The 21,875-nt window shown below is 51.7% G+C and overlaps 10 protein-coding genes across 10 annotated transcripts; 5 read left to right on the forward strand and 5 right to left on the reverse strand.

The window, feature by feature from the left end:
- Positions 1-2,837: 2,837 nt before the first annotated feature.
- On the reverse strand, positions 2,838-3,724 carry SCP_0111130 (UPF0047 protein; the record flags this gene model as incomplete). The annotated part of the gene is made up of 9 exons (XM_027753342.1): positions 2,838-2,844; positions 2,906-2,966; positions 3,022-3,107; positions 3,164-3,169; positions 3,226-3,295; positions 3,346-3,357; positions 3,411-3,457; positions 3,507-3,529; positions 3,620-3,724. The coding sequence occupies 9 exons, from the start codon at positions 3,722-3,724 to the stop codon at positions 2,838-2,840; spliced, it is 417 nt and encodes a 138-aa protein (XP_027609143.1).
- Positions 3,725-4,212: 488 nt separating this feature from the next.
- SCP_0111140 (predicted protein) lies at positions 4,213-5,120 on the reverse strand (the record flags this gene model as incomplete). Its single annotated transcript, XM_027753343.1, has 3 exons — positions 4,213-4,451; positions 4,507-4,900; positions 4,968-5,120. 3 exons carry the CDS (start codon positions 5,118-5,120, stop codon positions 4,213-4,215), a joined length of 786 nt encoding a protein of 261 aa, XP_027609144.1.
- Positions 5,121-5,354: 234 nt separating this feature from the next.
- On the forward strand, positions 5,355-8,851 carry SCP_0111150 (hypothetical protein; the record flags this gene model as incomplete). Its single annotated transcript, XM_027753344.1, has 9 exons — positions 5,355-5,517; positions 5,613-5,722; positions 5,775-5,879; positions 5,931-5,996; positions 6,046-6,560; positions 6,614-6,749; positions 6,802-7,075; positions 7,132-7,251; positions 7,302-8,851. 9 exons carry the CDS (start codon positions 5,355-5,357, stop codon positions 8,849-8,851), a joined length of 3,039 nt encoding a protein of 1,012 aa, XP_027609145.1.
- A 208-nt stretch (positions 8,852-9,059) lies between these two features.
- SCP_0111160 (hypothetical protein) lies at positions 9,060-10,826 on the reverse strand (the record flags this gene model as incomplete). Its single annotated transcript, XM_027753345.1, has 9 exons — positions 9,060-9,223; positions 9,284-9,302; positions 9,362-9,777; positions 9,830-9,915; positions 9,970-9,990; positions 10,045-10,349; positions 10,402-10,505; positions 10,558-10,579; positions 10,638-10,826. 9 exons carry the CDS (start codon positions 10,824-10,826, stop codon positions 9,060-9,062), a joined length of 1,326 nt encoding a protein of 441 aa, XP_027609146.1.
- A 548-nt stretch (positions 10,827-11,374) lies between these two features.
- SCP_0111170 (Cell division control protein) lies at positions 11,375-12,365 on the reverse strand (the record flags this gene model as incomplete). The annotated part of the gene is made up of 8 exons (XM_027753346.1): positions 11,375-11,430; positions 11,490-11,623; positions 11,679-11,785; positions 11,857-12,038; positions 12,094-12,112; positions 12,165-12,203; positions 12,263-12,294; positions 12,350-12,365. 8 exons carry the CDS (start codon positions 12,363-12,365, stop codon positions 11,375-11,377), a joined length of 585 nt encoding a protein of 194 aa, XP_027609147.1.
- Positions 12,366-12,925: 560 nt separating this feature from the next.
- On the forward strand, positions 12,926-14,046 carry SCP_0111180 (phosphoglycerate mutase-like protein; the record flags this gene model as incomplete). Its single annotated transcript, XM_027753347.1, has 8 exons — positions 12,926-12,965; positions 13,026-13,126; positions 13,181-13,262; positions 13,320-13,530; positions 13,586-13,646; positions 13,703-13,826; positions 13,880-13,908; positions 13,963-14,046. The coding sequence occupies 8 exons, from the start codon at positions 12,926-12,928 to the stop codon at positions 14,044-14,046; spliced, it is 732 nt and encodes a 243-aa protein (XP_027609148.1).
- Positions 14,047-14,297: 251 nt separating this feature from the next.
- Positions 14,298-17,909, forward strand: SCP_0111190 (predicted protein; the record flags this gene model as incomplete). Its single annotated transcript, XM_027753348.1, has 7 exons — positions 14,298-14,726; positions 14,793-15,341; positions 15,393-15,644; positions 15,706-16,506; positions 16,560-16,646; positions 16,694-17,562; positions 17,855-17,909. 7 exons carry the CDS (start codon positions 14,298-14,300, stop codon positions 17,907-17,909), a joined length of 3,042 nt encoding a protein of 1,013 aa, XP_027609149.1.
- A 471-nt stretch (positions 17,910-18,380) lies between these two features.
- Positions 18,381-19,547, reverse strand: SCP_0111200 (hypothetical protein; the record flags this gene model as incomplete). Its single annotated transcript, XM_027753349.1, has 2 exons — positions 18,381-18,736; positions 18,794-19,547. The coding sequence occupies 2 exons, from the start codon at positions 19,545-19,547 to the stop codon at positions 18,381-18,383; spliced, it is 1,110 nt and encodes a 369-aa protein (XP_027609150.1).
- A 1,033-nt stretch (positions 19,548-20,580) lies between these two features.
- Positions 20,581-21,176, forward strand: SCP_0111210 (hypothetical protein; the record flags this gene model as incomplete). Its single annotated transcript, XM_027753350.1, has 3 exons — positions 20,581-20,593; positions 20,653-20,846; positions 20,898-21,176. 3 exons carry the CDS (start codon positions 20,581-20,583, stop codon positions 21,174-21,176), a joined length of 486 nt encoding a protein of 161 aa, XP_027609151.1.
- A 337-nt stretch (positions 21,177-21,513) lies between these two features.
- Positions 21,514-21,786, forward strand: SCP_0111220 (hypothetical protein; the record flags this gene model as incomplete). The annotated part of the gene is made up of 2 exons (XM_027753351.1): positions 21,514-21,673; positions 21,725-21,786. 2 exons carry the CDS (start codon positions 21,514-21,516, stop codon positions 21,784-21,786), a joined length of 222 nt encoding a protein of 73 aa, XP_027609152.1.
- Positions 21,787-21,875: the final 89 nt, after the last annotated feature.

Raw genomic sequence — 21,875 nt, forward strand, 5'->3', positions numbered from 1 at the left:
AACTGGACGTGTTGATGTGGATGAGAGGATAAGAATGACGAGGGAGCGAAAAAACACACGAAAGCGATCTGCTGCTATGGATTAAGACTTTGTGGGCTTGTGTGCGTCGTCGGAGATCTCTAGATCTATGCAACTTCCGAGTCGCCAGGTAAGGCACACAAGACTTTATGTAAGCCAGCGCTCGCAGGTTGCGGAAGTCGCGGAATCAATCCGGTACTACGTACGATACGTACCACACAGCCTCATCGGGTCCTCGCAAAAAATCAAATCCCGGGATCCGGAAACGGATACATACAATGCCTTCACATTCACGGCTACTAGTATATGAACCTTGCAAGCGCCAGTGAAACTCAAGTTGAATCATTACGCGCCACACGAGCTCACAGCTACTTTTACCAGGTAGCAGCTCACTAACTACTTACGTGAGTACAGTGCATCAGATGCTAACGCAAAGATTATATCCCATGCAACTTATGGGGACATTGATTATGGCAGTGCACACAGTACACATTGATGATGTCTCGCTGCTGGGCTGCCTAGAGCCTACATCCACGGTCGACCATACTTGGAGTCCACTGTGTTTGCAGGCTCCTAAAACCAGCCGTCGCTATAGCGTTCTCGCTCCTTTATCATATGTTTTAAGAGATCATGTGATATATATATTTTATGAGACTTACCCAATTGAGCGAGAAAATAGCCGAACAAGAGGAGGAGAACACTATAGCACAGGACACATAACCCCTTTTTTCCCGAGGAAATAACTTGGAAAAATGTGTGGAAATCAATAAAGTTATACTGCGGGAAAAACATGAGGAAAAAACGTGTAAAAGAACAAAGCATTTCCGCAGTTTTTCCACTGGAAATAAGTTGGTCGCCAAATATGGTAGTTTTGTCCGGGTTTTGGCATGTCCTGGCATGTCCAGTTGCCTGATATGGTAGGCAACTTATTTCCAAGGGAAAAACCGTGAGAATGTTTTGTTCTTTTCTCACTTTTTTCTCAAGGTTTTTCCTCTGAAAATATATTATTGATTTCCATGCTTTTTGCCAGGTTATTTCCAATGGATAAAAGTGGTAATGCTTCCTGTGTAGGACGGCTGGCCTATAATGTCAACCGAGGTTTCGCCGTCCTATAGTGTTCTCCTCCTCTTGTTCGGCTATTTTCTCGCTCAATTGGGTAAGTCTCATAAAATATATATATCACATGATCTCTTAAAACATATGATAAAGGAGCGAGAACGCTATAGCGACGGCTGGTTTTAGGAGCCTGCTGTGTTTGTACCTATTTGCAGTAAGTTCAGTCTTCGTAACGAATCTTCTTGCAGTGGGGCTGCACAAACCGTCAACTCAGTCACAGAATTCTATTGTAGCAACTTCTTCAAGAGAGGACGATCCGAGGACGACGATCTAAGCAGTCGATCAAGTGAGGAGAAGACGGATATCAGTGCGAGTCTCAACCATGTCTCTGAGTCGCCTCGAACGAAGGTTTGGTTGATGGTCATTGAGCAGAGCAAGCTGATGCATTCTACCGCGAAGGGCCTTCACGACAAAATTCTTTCCTTTGGATGCGATCATCTTCTATGTTGGTCGAATGTGTCGAAGACCAGCGAGTTGGAACGAATCCTCCAACGTCTAATTTGGAATGAATTGGACGGCTAGGAATGAATCGAACAGCTCGAACATGACTACGTATCGGGCGGCAATCTCTGAGAACTCGAGCGCTTCGTGTACAATTGATAATGTGTCGCCGTCGACCCAATCCGTTACACCAGCCAGGGTACCTTCAAAAAACGGCAGTCTACACACGCTAGAGTTGGATCGCGTGGCCGGGAGTCTATTACAAAGGAACGACTGTCTTCCTGCAGGTAACTAGAGGCTGTATCTATGAGCCTAGGCCGGGAGACGTGCCGTTGGAGGATGTCGTACCATTCTACCATTCTAAGTGGACGCCAAGGCTGCTACCGGGGAAATAGGCCTCACCGCTCCTGCCATTCTATTGAAGGACTACCTCGCCATCCGCACTTCCCAGCATATGTTGAATTCAACGCTTGCCGTGCTGCTGCACTACATAAAGTTGGGCGTCCGTAATGACCCTTATCCACCTGGCATGGTGATGGTGGTGGATGATAGCAGCGTGAACTCTCAAGATAGCTGGTTGAAATCTTTTCAAGCATGCCTATTTCCTACTAATTAAGGTTGAGTGGGTCTGTACTTATCGAGCAATACTACTGTGCCGCACATTGTCGACCTCGAGAGGGGGCTGTCGTCGCACAAGCGTTGGGAACTGTGTGTGGCAAACTGGTAGTTTTGTAGAAGCAGTTTGGGCAGTCTGTTTTTCTTAGAAAGATCGAAATTGTATGTCGGTACGCTCCCTACTAGCTGGTGTATCATACTTCACACAGAGAGGCTCGGCGTTACTCTTGCTTCGTCAGTCATGAATGCAATTGATACATTCAGGATTTTTTGCGCATTATTTCATTTAGGCCTTCCTTGGCTACGTGGTCTTCTGTAGAACTAGAGGACGCAATATGCTCGGTCGTCGATGACAAGGGTATTGCACAAGCAGCAACAGACGGCGCAGCGGCGACGATGAAATTCTCTCCCAACGTACGACGACCAGCGCGAGCGTACAAAATCTACTACGGAAAACTCCGCCGGCAACCTCCGAGATGGGCGCCAGCTTGCCCACCTTCAACAAAGGGCAGTGGTCCGGAGAGAATTGACGTCGTTCATTCATGGCTTCTACAACAGACATATGAGCTTCGCTGATCGTTCTATAGCTAGACGGCGACGTTCAGAACAATCAATACATATGTAGAGATGACCTCAACGTTGGCGAGTTACGACCTTCACCGATGATTTCGTCAGCATTGAGACTTCAGGCGTAAGTGTTCCATGCAAGACTCACAAAATAGTCGCTACTAACCGCCTTGAATGAGGCATATGGCGAAATTCCGTGAGATAGATACCTAGTACGCACAAGGGATAAGCCCTTCGATGCGAGATCGCGGATGCGCAGCTCACCTTGCCAGGTACCGAGGTTCAGCCTGCCGTCCGTGATTGGGATACAGATAGAAGTTCCAATGAGTGAAGTCTTGGTATGCGAGACACTGATGGATTGTCAACGTGAATAGCCCGTCCGCCTACGTGTCTTCCGCATACTCACGAATCACTGCAGTCGCGGGAATGTGAGAACAACGTTGACAAGCATGCAGGAAGGAATCTCACTCAGGCCCTTCGTCTGTGTGAAGCCAGTTGAGATTTTCCGGGACGATGTTGTCCAGTGCCATGTCCATATCTGACCTTACAGCTCAGCACATATAGACTGCCCAATTGCACAAAATCAACCTCGGCGGACGTCTGTGCAGCTGAATCAATTGAAAGAGTTGCTACTCTCATCACAGTTGGCTTACCACTGTCGAAGTTCTCATTTATCGTCAACGCTGCGGAGGTGTGTTGACTGTATCATCTCAGCACTAGTATCATTGCCACTGTACTGGGGTACCCACATGAAGAGATACAACATGCCAACCTAGAAGATTCCGTCAGCGTACGACCATCCGCATCATGTAAGTATGTGTGAGAAATTGTTTAGAGCGCGATCGATGGAAAAGATGTTGACCTGAACACCACTCAGACCAGGCTCTATCTGAGCGAGCACTTCGCGCGTTATAAGATGGCAGCCTTTGCTCCGGTTCTGCAGAGTGAATGTCTTCTGCCAGCCCATATCTTGAACTGTGGGAAATACACGTGAACGTTGTAGTAGTGAGCAAGTTGTAGAAGGTTGTAGATCGCCAAGTGTACTTGCAGGTCGATCATTTTATTGATACACGGTATGACGTCACGCCTTCCATCGTTTGAGCAAGTTATGTCCCGGTACACTACACATGTCGCCTGTGCGCCAGGGAGCAGGTAGGTTCAACTTGCCCGTCTCAAATATACAATGCCCAAATAGTTATCAGCTATCGTTTGGTCGTTGATGTACTTACTCCGTATGCAGCGACTAAGTACTAACACGATGTTTGCAGCGAGAAGATCCACTGGCTCTTGAATAATTATTTACCGGTCTTTGGGTTGGGAGCTGATTGACATACGTCGCTTGGCAACACCGGTACCATGAGTCCCTTCTCATCACGAGCAAGGACACGAATTACTGTTATTTCCCGATAGCAAATGCGACACGCGGGCCCGGGAAAGGTGTCCTGCGATCATGAATTACTGGCCGGACAATTTCCTTTCCGCTTCTAACATTGCGTCAAACCGCGCCTGCTCCTGCGCCCGACTGCTATCGGCATATGGAGTTTCCGGCTGGTTGTCGCTTGGGATCTGTTCGCGCTCATGGCTTTGTCGCAGAACGTCCCAGGAGGATGATTGCGCGGCGTTGCGAGCATTGGCGGTGCGTATGTCCTCCCATCGACTGTGAGATTTTGACGTGCTTTCCGATGCTGGTTGCTCTGAAAAGTCATCACACAGTTAGGAAGAGCAATACAGTTCATGCTGATCACGAACGCGTTGGTTTGAGGATGCTCCCTGACGCAACTGTGACGGCAGAAGCACCCTGGTCCGCATCAGGAGCCCAAGCATCAGGGTTCTGCGATGTATTATTGCCATGGACGTCCTCCCTCTGGGGAACTTCCTTTGCTCGCTGAAGCGTCCATGTAAGGGGAGTGGTTCCTCCCGTCCTCTGGTTCACGTTCTGCAAGGCTTGACTGAAGGCGGCAGGATCATCTAGTGCTTTGGTGAAGTTCCAGTGAGCCTTGGCGCGTCGAAACTGGCCGTACACGGAGCCAAGGAAGGCAGCTACGGTGCTGATGATCACGCTGCGATTTATCGACATGGGGGGCTTTCTGTAGAATCTGGTGTAGCCAGCAGCTGTGCCACCGGTAAGGATGGAGTAATAGTACTGAAAAGCGCGAATAACGAGAATGAGACATCCCATTTGAGAAGAAAGTTGGGAACACGATACGGACAGGCCAGTAACGATGCGAAGCTGGGAGGAAAGCAGAGGCGAGATGGTAATCATGCTCCGTGATAAGGCCAGACTCTAAGTCAGGTCTGAGGAGCTGTTCTGTCTTTGCGCGAGATCTGAAGGTGGCGTCGAGCCACTGAATGGGATAAGCCATGGTCAACAACGAGGGTGTGGCCGGCGGTTGCCTCGGCAAACTTCGGGGAACAGCAGACGCGTCGGATCACGTGTGAACAGGCAATATAGACGCCAGGAACTGGCGGTAACTGCAGTGCAAGAGCGTGCAGATCACTTTGTTTTGTCTACCTCTTCCCCTCCACGTTCGTTCCGTTCGTCCACCACGCTCTTTTGCTCTCCATCTTCACGACATTCCTGGCCTTTCTTTTCCCTCATGAATGACCGTGTCGCTGCTGGCATCCCCAAACCTCTCCCCAGTCCTGGCAGGGACGAGAAATTGCCCCCTCCTCCCCCAGAAGCGAACAATGCTTGGAACCCTCCAGCCCCTCCAAAGGTTATTCAAAATCCAGATCCGGAAGAATTGGGGATTCCATCTCGTGCGTGATCTCTAGTTGTTATCTCAACTTAACGTGTTCGCACTCATCATCCTCTATGTCCCGCTGATGTTCATCTGGGTTTCCATCTGCAACAGCATCTGCACCACAGACTTCTTTGGACCGAAAACCAAAGAAGTCAAATCCACTTAATGATCTCATCGACTCTGAGAAGGTGTACGTTGACCTGCTCACTGGTATAATCCGCGTATGCATGCCCCTTCTCAACGAACGTGCGTATCCATCTAACCTCACTGCAGAAAGTTGCGTCGGCTTGGTCTCGGTCCAATCTTCCTCCACCTGAATTGGATACCATGTTTCGAAGTGTGGAAACCATCCACAAAGCTAACCGTTCATTGCTCGCCGTACGCTGCCCGCTGAATGTCCTTTAGTCGCTCACTTACGTGATATGCCAGAAATTGAAACAGATAGGAACCGACCCATCCTCTCCGAAGGCGCTTGGAGATCTACTCATGCGATGGGTCAGTCATATCGCCGGGAGATGCGCGTCAATCACTCATAACGATCTAGATTGACGACTTGGAAACTCCGTATACAACATACAGTAGCAAGTACTGCTGTGGGTTCGATGCCTGGGAACCTATTCAGTCCAATGAGCGACTGCGCACTGTACTCGCCATGTTCTCGTCAACACATCCCCCCCCGCTTCCCGCGTCAGCACCGCTTCATCCTGCAGAGCCCCCCATCTGGACGCTGGACGAGCTATTCTTACTCCCAAAGGGCCGCCTGAAGTATTATAGGAAACTGTATACGCGGCTATTGAAGAGTACTACACCTGGAAGGAGTGATCATCGACTTCTGTCTGGTGCACTAGAGAAACTGGAAAGGCTCATTGCTACTGTCGATGAGCGAACGGAGGTAAAAGTAGGGGGTGTGCCGGTAACACAGTTGCCCCGGGAGACTGAAGACGAGGTCGTCATTGATATGCGGTCGCACGACAGTATAATGCCCCTCCGATCGTTCACCAACGGTCCCGAGCAAAGGGCAAGTGATTCTACTCATGGCAGTAATAGCACCTCGAGTGGGTAAGTCCACGTTTTGTAAAAACGTAGATCGCGGTGCTGATACCGTAGAAAAGGGAACGACGATCGAATGATACCGCCCCTACGTCTGAGGATCGCACTTCTGTATCAACTCTGTCCATGCCTGTCACTGATTTGGAAAGACGGTTGAGGACCGAGCGTACTCTCGATATTTTTACGATGCAACCTAAGGTCATCTTCAATTGTTTAATCTACGCGCACGTTACAAACTGACACCCCATAGCAAGTGCGCCTTCAAATGGCCCCGCCTACTCTGCACTACAGCCGTGAAGTACGCTTTTCAGCAGATGTCGTCGTCAGCGTCACTCCTCGTGCGACAGGCGCAGAAGTTGTACATCGAAGGGGGCATGTCTTCATACTGACCGACTTGCTACTTGTATGCGAACGAATGACTTCACAAGAGAGGGTGCAGAACGGGCGCGATGGAGCAGACATGTGGCTGCTGTACCCTCCGTTAGCTGGGAAACATCTACGCGTAGTTCCGATCAGTAGCTCAGGTCAGCGCTGTTCATTTACCCTGTACTGGACAAGAAGCTCAGACATCCTGACACAGATACTTCACTATCGGTTGTCATCATGCGAAAGGAGACCGTGATATTCCACACGACGACCCCTGCATTGCGAGATCAGATGGTTACTGAGTTCCGTGAATGTATCGATGCGGCTACCATTCGTGAGTGATGCCGGCCTTCCTTGCGGAGTCTGCCGCTTATTCTGTCTCAGTGCTACCTTCGTCTAAGAATGCTGCTCCGCCTCCCCCGGTACCTGCTCTTCCTTCGATGAATGGCTTGCCACAACATCCTCGTCCTCTATTGTCAAAGGATCTACGCCAACGCAGCACGAGTCCTCCTGCCCGTGCCCTCTCACCTCCTCGTGGTCCTGGTAATCGCTATGCACCTCAACCACCGTACAATAACCCTGACTTTGACCCAGCCATTGTGAACGGTGTTTCAGGACTTGCTCTCCATACCGGGCATGTTCAGACCGTCTCCACTAATCAGTCGAGCCCAATGTATCCACCGCGGAGTTCATCTGCCGTTGATGAACCTCCAGGACAGCTTGCGCATGGTTCGTCATTTGGACCGGGCCAGATGACGCCACCTCAGCCACACTACGGTGCTCTGGGAGGCCAAGGTCCTCAGTCCTTTACTCCTGGTCAACTTGTCCGCGGTCCGTCATTTGGTTCCGGACAAGTAACAGTTCCTCAACCTGTCATGGATGGTCGTGGGCCCCCACCGCCCGGCCCACTTGCGCGTGGTCCAACTGTCGGATCGGGAAGGGGAGGTCCCCCTCAGCCGTCGTTTGAGCCCGGGCAGCTGATGCCTTCTGGAAGTTTCAACCCTGGACAACACCCTGGACAACACCCTGGACAACTCATGTCTTCACAGTCGTACGGTCCTGGTCCTGGTCAAATGCCACCTCCCAGAAATCCGAACTTTCGACCACCACCTCCCGACTCAGGATTCCGCCCAGGTATGGGACTACCTCAGGGACCCGGGCAGGGTGCACCGGGCGGACCCCCCGGTGGACCTCCTCTCTCTGGTCTCCCAGGACATCCGTCACCTTACGGCCAACCGCAGTCACGCCCATCTTCCGATTCCTCGTCCCAAGGTGGGTTGCGCAAGTCTCCCTCTTCACGTTCTCTTAGATCGCAGCCCGATCGTACACCCGCTTCAGCGCCTCCTGTGCCAGATTATCCTTTGGATCTTACGGACCTCCCTCCGCCGAGACCTGGCTTCCTACCTCGCACTAGCTCGTCGAGTTCGCTGTACTCATTGCCGAGTTCGCTGTATGCGCAACCTCACCAGACACTTCAATCTGCCCAAATGAGCGTGCGTTCGATGTCCATTGCTCCCTCTTTCGTGGACCCGAGCCCGCCAAGCTCGCCTGTGGAAGAGACCCCTCCGCAGCTCGGCCCCACCACGTCGACCATCTCTGCACAAATGAAGTGCAAGGTGTTCTTGCAGCAATATCATTCGCAGTGGAAGTCCTTGGGCACTGCGAAGCTCAAGCTGTACCGGGAGTCTCCGACGAACATCAAGCAGCTTGTCGTGGAGGCAGACAACAGAAGCAAGTCAGTACTGATTTCCACGATCGTGTTGTCCGACGGCGTGGAGCGTGTTGGCAAGACCGGTGTGGCGGTCGAGCTGAGCGACAAGGGCCAGCGGACGGGCATCATCTACATGATCCAACTGCGCAACGAGACATCCGCGCAAGGGCTGTTCGATAGCTTGTTGGCTGGGTCGGATAGGTTCCTGCCGGATCGCCCATAGGCAGCTTCGGGCCGTCGTACATAGAGAAGGACTTTTTTACTGGGCTGATGGTAGAGACTAATAGCGTATCGATCGATTACTTCTCACTTCTATTTGAACCGTTGCAGCTCCACTGCAGTCTTTTTAATATGGACGTATCTCTGACGCTCCGTCTGAACTTCGATCAATGGCATCGTACATTGACTACGGAGACTACAAGGAATATGTATTACTGTTCCACTATCCAACCCAGCTCGGCACCGAGGGAGATGTGATCGCTGCCACCAATGCCGCGACGAGGGAGGCCAAGGCCAAGGTCATTGGCAGAGTGTGGTTTTGCAAGACTACAGATTAAAAGCTTGTGGGATGGAGGATCTAGAACGAATATATAATCTTGTAGCGTCCATACCAAATCAGTTGACGTGGAGAGCTCAATTGATATTTGATACCCACCTAGTACCGCCTTCCAGTACTTGGAAATTATATCTGTCAAGTCAAAGTGTACTAACTGACGAGGCCTTAGAGACTTACGTGAGTGTAACTTGTCCAGACAGGTTCGAAGGCACCATGCCTCGCATCAGGGATGGACACTCTACTCCCGAAAGTCAGGCCCATTTGTGACAACTGCGGCTGTAACCGTTGGCCTTCGTCGTAGACGCTTCTCAGGCTCCTTAGTCGCTCGAAGAAATGGACCAGCTCAGCATTTGTTAACAGTCCATCCTCGGGGGTGGCCAGTCGTGCGTTGACGATGACTCGGTCTGGGTCACCGCCGCCTGCTTCCTCGCCCTCCTCATCTTCAGCAGCGGGTGACGGAGAGGTGATGGCGACGTCGGGGTCTATCGAAGCATGTACGACACGCGACGTATCCAATCGTGCCGCTTGATTTGGAAGTAAGGGATCGCCTACTAATAACGAATACACGGGATCGTCGGGCTGAAAATTGAAATCTGAGCACCGGTCAGAGTGTATATATGGCATCCAGTTCATAGTTGTGCTTACCACCAGCAATTATGCAAGGCCATTGAGGATTGCCGACGCCCTCGTCACGAAATCTGACGACTTCACGAAGGAGAACTGCTGCCTGTCTGATTAGTATAGTGGTCAGCCCACTGCAGTACAGTCATGACCGTTCCAAAGACCTTGCGCGCTCGTAAGCATATCTGGGATGGAAGTCCTATGAATAGACAAGTCAACGGCACGACCAGGAATCTCACGATGGGTGCCAGAAGAGATGCGAAGTTGCAACGATGACACCTTCATTTTGCGTTTCCCGCTGTTTTAGTGCGACCAGAGAGGCAATATTCCTGGTGCGAAAGCTACTGCCAATGTGAGCCTTCTCGGAGCCTTCGTCGCGCACGTCCTGCTCGTCGTAGTGTACGATGTGCTCTCCGGCATGGATGTACATGTCTTTACGATAGGCAATGAGGCATCCGTGCCTTTTACGGGGTCCCGACGCGTAAACGGATGCGTAGCCAGCGTTTTCGAGGATGGGCAACAACTTCTCCGTCCTGTCTACTTCCTGTGCGCAGGCAGTTACCACGGTATGCATACAACAAGGTAAATGCTCTTACCTGAAGGCAGCATATATGCGCGTTATGGGACAAGATTTCCCGATATAACATGTTTTCTCGCTGATTCGCTTTCAAACAGTCACTCGTTGGGAACAGTTCTCGACCTGCGCAGCAGTCACAATCAAAGCACGCGGCAACAATAATGTCGTAACTGACGGACAAGGCATTGAGCAAGGAGCTGTCAGATATACACGTCACATAGAAAGAAAACGCGTCGCAGCAAGAATAGCACCGACATTCCAGCTCATGACTCGGACGGTATGTTGACATCTGGTAGAATCCTGCAGAGTAACCCATTCCCTAGACAATATGCGGCTCTGTTCCTCTTTCTCTTTTGCTTCAGTAGCCTTCCGTTGTTCTCTCTTCAGCCTACGTCGCTCAGCTAATGCGAGCTGTTCTGGGGTAGGATGAAAGCCTTGGGACATCGTATGGATCCAAACGCGATGCTGAGTAAGCGCGACACGCTGATGTGAAACGAGACTATGCAGCAGAGCTCGACGGAATGTGCAGCAGAAAGCCAGGATCAATAAAGTAGAAGTCTAAGCATGCGTAGTTGAGAGTCAGAACAGAGTCAAAAGGCGGGAGAAATTGCAGAAACACGGGATTCCCGTGACTAATCATGAAGAGGAACGTCTGGAGCGTTGAAAAGGCGGTGAAAAAACTGGAAGTTATCTGACAAGTCATAAAAATGTGTGCGCTGCTAGCACTAACAGATGCATACGATACCTCCAAAGGACACTAGACACAAACAACGAATTGGGGGGAGGGGAAGGTATGAGATTCTGGAACATCGTGGTGTGCCCTACTCCCGCCATATCCATGGTACAAGGAAGATAAAACGTGAACGGCAGGAATGGGCTGGGACAGTACATGACAGTCATAAATGGTGGCAAAATCGTAAATGGTATGGTGGTCATCATGCTGCATCGGCGTCCCAGTGTCCTCTCCACCGCGACGGAAAAGTCGGTCATAATCAAGCGATGATGCACTTGGGCTTATTGGGCTTCTTGTTTGTCGGAGGTGGGTTCACTGGCATGAAGGATGAGTTCAAACATTTCGGACTCGGGCTGATTCAAGGTTTGGCTCACAGACGGCTCGGATGGCTTCATCGAAAACAGTCTTCAGCCCCTTCTGCGTCAGTGCAGAACACTCCAAATACTTCACTGCGCTAATGTCCTTTGCCATCGCGACGCCTTGTGAGTACTGAATAGGCGTCATACGACTTGGCGCAAGGCCAGTCAGGACGTCGCAAGATATTTTGGGAAAAGGTGTCATACCGATCTCTCAGTTTCTCAATCGTAGCTGGATCTTCCCGCAGATCAAGCTTCGTTCCTACTAGAACAATCGAAGTCGAAGGAGCATGATGGGAGATTTCGGGGTACCACTGCATCCAGGTAGAAATAAAATCTCGCGTCACCATGCTGTGACACTAGTGATGGGTGATGGTAGACTCACCTTCGTTCTAACATTCTCGTAGCTTGGAGGACTCACGAGTGAGAAACAGATGAGGAAGACATCAGTTTGGGGGTATGAGAGCGGACGCAAGCGGTCGTAATCCTCTTGGCCCGCAGTGTCCCACAAACCGAGCGAGATAGTCTTGCCGTCGACCATGACATTGGCGGAGTAGTTGTCAAATACTGAGCGGATAGGTTCCTAAGACAGGTGGCGCTCTGGATGATCATGAAAGCGCACCAGTCGGAATGTATTCGCCCTGCGAGATGGTGTTAGCAATCACACGGTGGTTGCATCGGAACAGCGCTCACCGGGAAAGCATTGGTCGTGTAAGAGATCAGCAGGCATGTCTGGGTATTGATTGTATGCAATGAGCATTATATTGTGCGGTCAGTAGTGCACTGCTCACCTTCCCTACCGCACCATCTCCGACAACAACACCTGTGATGAGTGTTCAGCCGGGGGGAATGCGTGATCACGAGGGGACGACACGGACACTTAATGGCCTGCATTCTGTGTACTCGCCAATGGGTCTATGAAACGAGAAGGAGATGGAAGCAGAAATCGACGAGTAGTTGCGTCTCGGTATGCTGTACAGAGACGCCGAGATCGCGGGCAACGTTGAGACAACGGGGACGCGATAAGTCATCAACGATTCTGGGTCTGAGAGGGTGGAGAGAAGGTATACCTGCTGCAGAGAGAATTGAGGGGATAAATTGGAAAGAGGTCAGCGTCCGGAAAGAGGAAGGAAGAGGAAGAGCGAGCGGTTCACGATGGGTGTTCTGATGCGAACGGGTATAAGGCTCTATCTAGCGGCAGCGTGATCAGACCTCCCGCCGCACCGCCTGAGTTTTCTCCGCCCGTTATACGCTCTAGTCTGGCTCTCAGATCTTCGCTGACACCCGCCATCTCTCAGCTCATGCCAGTCGGGCACAGTCCTCGAGCAGTCGTCTGCGTCCTCGCGATATCGTGCCCCCTCTAATCGGATAGATTGGGCCGTCTTCCGAGATGAGGTCACGATTACTGGACAGGACCTCCTTTTCCTCACCCTCATCGACCTCTTGCTGCTAATATGTCGCGCCCTATGCCACGCCTCTTTCTTATCCGCCACGGTGAGCACCACGTTTTCTGCTGCGCAATTCATATGAAAATGCTCATTACCGCATTCACAGGGGAGACAGAGTGGTCTCGAAACGGGTCAGTCTATACCGGTAGTCACTCACTTGAGATATCACTGCCAGAGCTCTTTCCTTTCTACGATCACAGGCGTCACGTCAGTATACCACCCACCATGCTGCCCGACCATCTGACCGTCTTTGGAATCCAGACTGGCCGTTCAGATATTCCCCTCACCAAGGGCGGTGAAGAAGATACCCTCCAGAAGGCCAAGTTACTCGTAGGAGATGGAAGTATGTCATATCGTTGCACTCTCGAGTGAAGCAGCAGGTGTAATTGGTCCTCGTTAGAGATCCTCGACCCGAAGAACATTTGCACCGTTTTTGTCTCACCCAGAATTCGAGCTCACCGCACCTTCCACCTTCTCTTCCAACACCTTGAGTCTTTTCCCCATCACCTTATCACCGAGGAGGTCAGAGAATGGGATTATGGAGATTACGAAGGTCTTAAACCCGCTGAGATAAAAGAAAAAAACCCTGCCTGGAATATATGGAAGGATGGGTGTGTCTATTTTTTTGGTTGTTGGACGCTCTTTATAGACAGGTCTCCGCGGTAGCTGCCCAGGAGGTGAAAGCACCGAAGAAATGTGCTGCCGGGTGGATATTGTTATCCAGAAGGTTTGTATGCGCAATGAGACTTGTATGATGTAGTGGATTGATGTTCGTACTTTCAGGTCCGTGAAACCCACAGATTGTGGAAGGAGGAAGGCAAAGGAAGTCGTGACGTCGTCATCATTGCGCATGGACACTTCAACCGTGTTTTCATCTCTCGTTGGATCAAATTTCCGCTCTCCTTGGGTACGGAACGTCCGGTTTCTGCCTACGCTGGTGGCTGATAACTCATCCGGCAGGTACTCACTTCAATGTGGAACCTGCCGGGGTAAAGCGTTTGCTGCCATCGCAAGGGTGCGCCATTGACATACTTTTGCTGCAGATTGCGATCCTCGGTTACAACCACAACAATTTGGCTGAGCCTGCCCTCAATGCGCTGAACCTCTATGCTAGTACGCTTGTCTAGAGAATGCCTCGGAGGACTGGTGACGAACTGGTAGATGAAATGTAGTGTACAAGTATAATTTCTTGAGAATGAAATGTATTATCAGCTAGTCGAGTATGACGCGTCGACGCGTGACGCGCTGGCAGTTGTTTGCGACTTCTTCGATCTTGCGAACTTGTCTCGGCTTTTTTCTTCACAATTCCCTTGTAGCCAGACGCTGATCAGACGTTGCCTGGTGTCCTCGGTGCGTTGCCAACTCGTGCATCGGCGTCATGGCGGAAGTCGAGGTCCACAGCGGTGACCCTCACGAAGATGTCGTGGCGAGTTCCGAAGAGCTCGAGTCTCTCCCGGAAGCAAATGAAGAACACGAGGCGACTGACGTGGATAAGCTTCACACCGAAGAGACTCCTGTGAACAACACTGCTACTGAAGAACACGTCGAGGAGGCGATGGACCATGTGCCTGCGGCCCCGGTCGCGGACGATGCTGCAGGTGCGCGACATGAAGACAATGCGACGCCTGAACCAGAGGCTCCCGTCCACGAGGGCGTTGCAGGTGTTACAGACACAGAGGCGGGGGCGGCTGCGGTTCACGCGAAGGAGCCTATCTCCCCACTGAAAGCAAAGCCTACAGTCAAATCGTCTGTGTCCGTCAAGCCCTTGAAGCACGTTGCTGGCCCGCCAAATCTGTTGGTCAAGAAGGTACGTCTGATTGTATCCAGCAGATAGTTCGAGGGGCATGTTGACTGTGCGTTTGCGTGTCTGCAGATTATTAACTCGGGCACGTTTGGTTCGGGTGCGGTCAAGCATGCTCCTGCTGCTGCCTCGAAAGCCACTGCCCCCTCTTCCGCTACCTCTAACAAGCCAACAGCGACCTCTACGCTTAGGAAATCTGTAAGCGGCTCTGCACATACCGTGAAAGCCCCGATGCCCCCTCCGCCGTCCCGCCAGTCGTCTACGTCATCCGCCTCCACCGCTGCGCGCAGGCAGTCGATCGTCCCGAAGGCTCCCACACCAACATCAGCAAAGTCGCCTTTGAGTTCTTCCACCACAGGAAGGCCGACATCCGCGGCCCCCTCTGCCACACGGCCCTCTGCTACTACTCCGGACCCTTCTGCAGGTCCTCGCCCTCGGGCCTCGGTCACTGAAGGAGTCAAGCGTGTGCCCATCAGTCGCGCTAGTCTAGGGCTCACTTCCAGCAACAGACCTCCGAGTACTTCCTCTGCGAGACCGACCAGGACACCAGGCACCAGCTCTGTCTCATCTATCAAGGAAATCAAGGATGACAGTAGTATTGTTGGAGAATTGCAGTACAAGGTCGATTGGATTTCTGTGTTTTAACCATTCGTTCTGCTCACTCCATTGTAGCTTGTCAATGTGACCGCTTCACTCGAGTCCAAGACGCAAGCCATCGCCGCGTTGGAAGGCGAAGTCGCGACTTTGAAGTCCTCGTTGACTGAAGCACTTGCAGAGGTCCAGGATAAGCGTTCGCGTGTCCAGTCATTAGAAGAGGCCGAGGGTCGTGCAGAACAAGAGCTCGCAGATGTGCAGGAGACCTTAAGTAAACTGCAAACTGAGCGAGTCGAGGATAATGCCACCTTGGAGGCGGTCCGTCTGGAGGTATGCTCCACCCTTCACTCTCCATTTTTAGTGTGTTTATTGACAACATGAAACTCGCTAGCTCGAAGCTACGAAGGCTACTGCTGAAAATCAGACACAGCTCGTGACTAGTCTTCAGTCGCAGATCGAATCCTTGGAAGCTGAGATCCACGCTGCCAAGGAGAACTTGGATGTTCTCCGTGCTTCTTCTGACGAAGCGTCCGTAGCCGCGGCAGCTGCTGCAGATGTCGAACATTCTGCTCTCTTGAAAGCCCATGAGGACCTTGCGGCTGTCCAGGGAGAGACCGAAAGTCTCAAGGCTGCACACATCCAGGCTCTCGCCGAGGCGGAGGAAAAGATTCAAGCGTCGAGTGAGCAGGCCTCTCGAGCAGATGCTCTGGCAGCCGAGCTTGCAGAGCTGAAGAGCGAGAACGAGGAAAAGTCCACGAAGGTCTCCGAGCTCGAGATTGAAATCCTCGAGTTGAAAGAGGTTCAGGAGAGCTCCGAGGACGGGCATAACAAGGTGCTCGATCGTCTGAAGACTCTTGAGGAAGAGCTTACTACGGCGGCGGCGGCGATGCAGGAGGCTGTCGATGGTGCGAAGGCTATGGAGGAGGAATACAGCCAGAGGCTAGAAGACGCTGCGAAGCTCCTTGACGAGGAGCTCAGCAAGGCGAACGCAGAGCACTCGAAATTGTCCGAAGAGTTGAAGGCGCTCGAGGATAAGCACGCAGAAGCCGTCGCTGGCATTGACCAGGCAAAGGCTGATGCTCAGGTGGCTGCCGAGGAGCATCTCCGCAAACTGGAGGAAGTCGAGAAGTTGCACCAAGACAAGCAGGCCGAGCTTTCTGAGGAGATCAAGCGAATTACCGCCGATCTCGAGGTTTGTAGCTATTGCTGCGGTCAGCTAATTTCACGCTCACTGTCACCCTGCAGAGTCAAGAGGAGAAGTACAACGCCAGGGTGGACGCCGTGAAGGCCGAGCATGATCAGTTGCTGCAGGAGGCGTTCGAGCGCGCTAAGGTGAGTTGTCGGCATATCTACCTGACCCTCTTATTCATCTTTCCCAGAACGACGCCGGCTCTGTGCACAGTCATGACCTTCAAGGCCTTCGCGCTGAATCTCAGGCGACCATTGAGCAGCTCCGTGCTGCACACCAGTCGACCATTGAGGGGCTTGAAGCTGACCACGAGGCCGCCATCGAGACGCAAGTGAAGACGTTGGAGAACAAGATGTCTAATCAAGGTCTCGAGCTCAAGGCTACACAAGATGATCTCGCGAAGGCCAAAGCGGCTTACACTGTTGCGTCGCAGGAATTGGAATCTCTTCGTGTGCAGCTCGACGCTGCTCGCCAGATTGCTGCTGCAGTTGACCAGACAGACAAGGACGAGCTCATTGCGCGTCTCACGAAGGACATCGCGAATGCTCGTGAAGAACGTGCCGCTCTGAATGATGTGCTTGTTGCCACCACGGAGTCATTCTCAGAGATTTCAAATAACCACGGGAAAGAGTTGGAGGAGGCAGCGAAGGGACGGGCGGAGGAGATCACGAAGCTCCGCGCAGCACACCAGGAGGAAGTTGCCGTCCTCGTTGTGGAAAAGTCGGAGCTGCACACAAGGTTATCCGATCTGCAGGGTGAGCTTGCCACCATCAAGGCCAAACTCTCCGCAGAGCCTCTGGCTTCCCCGAGGAGCAACGGTGCTGCGCATGCTAGGGCGTCGAGTGTCACCCGTGAGGAGTTGCAGCGGGCTCACGAAGCGCATAACCTCAAGCTTCACGATCTCCAGGCCGAGCACGATAGGTCGATAAGGCTGATGAGGGAAGAGCTCGAAATCGCGTTAGCGAAGGCCGACGAACTCCAGCAGGAAGTCGCACGGAAGGCCATGGAAATTCAGTATCTTGAACAGGACCAGGAAGAAAACCAGGATCAGATCACACGGTATGTTAAAGTCTTCGGTTTAAAGAGTTTTCTTGGTGCGATTGTCACGCTGGCCGTGATTTATGGACTCTTCTGAGTTCAATGGACGTTTGCATATTTGCCCCACGCTCATTCACTTCCTTCCAAATCTCATCCTCATAATATATCTCTACACATACCCGTCATTCCATATTTTCCCTGCATTCGTTCCTTACACCCTGCTCTTTCATTCCTGATCTGCCACACATTCATCCCGGACATTAACTTATACTCATGTCTCTTTCTATTTTACCATACCCGGACCATCTCACAGCCTGAAGGAGGACATGGATCATCTCACGGACCAGCTGAAAGAACACGCGAAATAGCGGCGGAAACATGATAACCTCATGCAAGTCTTGCTGGACCGCACGATGCCCATGAACACCACGGCGTGGCGCGGTCTCTGTCGCCTGCTGGATGGCGTCCGGATACCACGTTGTCCAAGTCCCCCCTCGAAACATCGCATTGCAAGTCAGTAATTTACGGTAATACGCTCTTCCTTCTCTCGAAGCTCGTCACAAAGCACCAATCTCGTCCGTTTGATCTATGTTACCCCCGTCTCGTCATACCCGATGTAGTGCACCACGTTGATTCGAATGTCGTGTCTAGCGTACATACTGTCGTTTAATGACATTGAAAGACCCGAGGTACCAGTAACCGACTGTAACATCGATTATCATGCTTCTGACTGCGAAACAGAATCATATCATTAGCGCGATCAAGGTATGCATATCGCGAGGTATAAGATACGAAGACGAGTAACTACAGTATATCAAACAGCTATGTATCCGACAAAATTATGAGGCGAAGGAGAGTAAGCCTTTCGAATCTAGATGGGATAGGGATCCACGAATGGATGTCTCTACCTCCAGTCGGTTGGCGTAGACACCGACCCACAGCTTTATTCTGAAGAGGAGCGATCGAAGGCTCGTAATCTCGGAGAGTATCTTCTCAGCCGCCTCCCAATCTATGGCCTCTAGGTTGCCCAAGACTCGAAGATTGACCACAATAACTTCGAGGTGGGCTGCACGGAGGCCCGAGAGGAGAGCAGTGAGCCAGAGCAGTGTGCAATCGTACGGAACCGCGCAATACAGCGACAGCTCCCGAAGGCTGGTGCACCGTTCAACGGAAAGAACGGGAGGCAAGCGGATCGCTGTCACGTAAGCATAGTGAGCATCACTCCTGTGGCATCACTAAATCCGGTACGTACATTTCGCCGCAGGAAGGTTCCAATGGAGGTCGAGGTGTGCCAGCTGTGGGCCGAGGATCTCCAGTAGCGGAGCAACGACGACAGCATCCCTCTCCGACGTACAGCAAATTGAAAGGCTTTCGATGCTGCCGTGGATAGACTCCGCGAGCATCCATTCTAAGAGGGTAGTGGTATCCACATCCCTCCCTACCACCAATTTACGCAAATGCACCGAGGTCGATCGGGAGAGAGGTCGGAACGATTTCGATTTCCATGTTACTCCATGCAGGTTGAGGGATTCCAACAGCGGATAACAGTGGAAGAGTTGGATGAAATCCTGGAATGCAGGGAGCGTGCAATATTGAAGCACTAGCTCCGTCACCGACGGACGGTTCACCAGGCCAGACTGGATGGTGGCGCTGATGTCGAGCATCGCGACCGAGAGGGTCTTCACGTGGTCCAAGCACACGAATATCGACGACAGGGACTGCTCCAAAAGGTGTCGCTCCGCGCCGGTATACGTGGTCGTGCCAGGGCCTATCAACCGCGAGATGTTGATCTCCTGAACAAATGACCCAATAGTAGGAGAACGCTCCATAAGCTGCTTGAAAGCCTCGCATAGGCGAGGGTTGTGCAGCGTAACGCTTTCGAAGAGATGATAACGCGCTGTCGCCAGCCAATCACGGGAAGCGAGACAGCACGCCTTTAAGGAAGGATAATCATTGTGGAGGAAATCGACGATGTAGTCGCTCAGTTCGGGAGGGACGGTCGGCATACTGAGAAAACACGAAGAGAGACTTAGCAGATGGGATGGCGGACAAGTTATGGGGCATGCTCACCTTGACAGCGCTGAAGGTTGTGATTAAAAGTAGGCAGCGTGAACGCTGTAGAGGCGGGGTCGGGATCATAACCCGTAGGTATCGGGTCAGTTATAAAGGAGTCAGTCTCGGTCTAGAGAAATTACAGCGAGCTTGTCACCCATCGCCACCGGGATTTCCGTGACGGCAGACTGCATGCTTATTGGACGAGGACACTAAGAGTTGACAGGCAAGCGAATTTCGGAGCGCTGCCGTAGCGTACGCTTTGCCATTATTGATGCATCACGTAAAATACGGACCCGTTTTTCTGCGACGGCGCTACAACATCATGAGGATCATCCGTATGATATGCAGCGTCTAAGGTGTGGAGTGCTGTCATTTCCAAAATCGAGAATGCCCAGGGGAAACGCAGACGCGTCGAGACAGACCTCCCGGAGGTGTGAACGGAGAATGCATCATCCTGCGTGCAGTATAGGAGACTTCTACATCCGCGGAGAGACCAGTGGCCAAGGAGGCCCATCAGAGAAGCGACATCGGAGCGATTGGGCGCGTATTTGGCGCAGTCTGCGGCGGTAGGGCGTGTGACCGCGACGGAAGAGGAGTGAGACCGCGACACTATGCAAATTGGCGTGCCGTGCGGGGTATGAGATGGACGTTGGAAGCAGAGATTCCGATTCCCTAAAGAATCGGTTATCAGTCTGTGCACGTATGGTGGTTGCTGACATAAAGTTGTACCCGCGCCGCATATAGTAATTTTCTCTTAGAATGGTTATCCGCTTTTTTTACTTTCCGTCTTTAGGCCACCCGATTCACTTCGGGTTTCCCGCTTCCTGTTCAAGATTTCCGCAACACAAAGTCGGCCGGCATTCCTTGAAAGTTTATTTCCGATGAAAGACTGGAGGAGGACCGATGGCTAAGGGTGATTGTCTGCATCTCTGCACCCATCCTCTATCTTCTCGCAGCTGCATTCACTCTTCACGTAGATTCTGTATGCTGCATAGATGTGAGTGTGCCTGATACTTCCTCCCTCCTTCTCTCCCTTGCTGATGTCGACACTTGCAGCTTTGGATTTATATCCTCTCCTCATTGTAGACAATAAACCAGCTACTGTGTGGCTCGTCGGAGAAGTCGACTCATCTTGGTTCAAACTTCGCGGTGAACCCTTGGCCGTTGTGAGCATCAAGATCGGTTCAAACACTTCAGATGTTTTGAAAGTGTCACGCTTCCAGAGCACCGGGAGTGGAGAGTATGCTTCTGTATGTTGAATTTCTTATTTTCAACAAATATTTGTTATTCATTGCTTTAAGGTGGAAGCCTTCCAAGACGTATTTGATGCCGACACCAAGTTCGGCCCCAGGAACACTATGAGACAGATGCATGCCACGGACATCCACAAAAATGATCTCGTCCTGGTCAAATGTAACGTCACTCGTTGGAGGGTCGATGCTAAAGGTAAGGCTTCATACGAGAAGGGCTGGACCAAGTGGCGGACAGGTTTCGAACTCGTCACTATAGCACGTCTGTATGATGGGCCCCAGGAGATTAGAGCTGTTGTCCCGCGTGCGGAAGTTTCATCATTCATCTAAATAGCCTCTATCTTATATGAGCCTGTGCTACTGCTTGTAATCTGCGCTACCTACATTTATTTTCTTCCCCACTATTCGCTTGCAGTGATTGCCACCGTAAATTTACATGGCTTGACTACGGGATTTTCTTGTATACTATTACTATGACTACCGCCTTATCACATGTCGCTCTCGCAGAAATCGATGCTGTGAATATACGTGGGGGGACTAGGGAATCGGACATGGCGTGCGAATGCAGCGCCGCTCACCCACAAGTGGAGGAGGACGAGAGTCGAGTGCGCCTGGCGTGCCAGTGAGACGCGGAGAGGCATACAGCGTGCACGTGATTTAAAGTGTCATGCCGGCTACTCGTCCCCAACAATTCCACGTCGTGTCACTCCTCTCCCCATCCTCTCTTTCCCCCCTCTCTCGCCTTCTCTCCACCCCCCTCGTCCTCGCCATGGCCATCGAGAAGGAGCCAGGCCAAAAAGGCGTCAACTGGTCCAACATCGCAGTCGGTACGTCGACGCGTCTTCCTCGCGCACGTGGATACTCACCGCTAATCACAGGTGGCATCATGAACATGGTATATTCATTCCATGGTCTGTTCTGTGTTAGAAACACGCACTGATGATACGTAATTGCCTATGTGCAACCTAGTTTGTGAGTCATTCACCGAAATCATCTGTCTTCGTCTCACTGACCACTGCGCTGCTATGT

Source organism: Sparassis crispa (assembly GCF_003851025.1).
Source record: "Sparassis crispa DNA, contig_000000F, whole genome shotgun sequence".
In the NCBI taxonomy this organism is placed as follows: Eukaryota; Fungi; Basidiomycota; class Agaricomycetes; order Polyporales; family Sparassidaceae; genus Sparassis; species Sparassis crispa.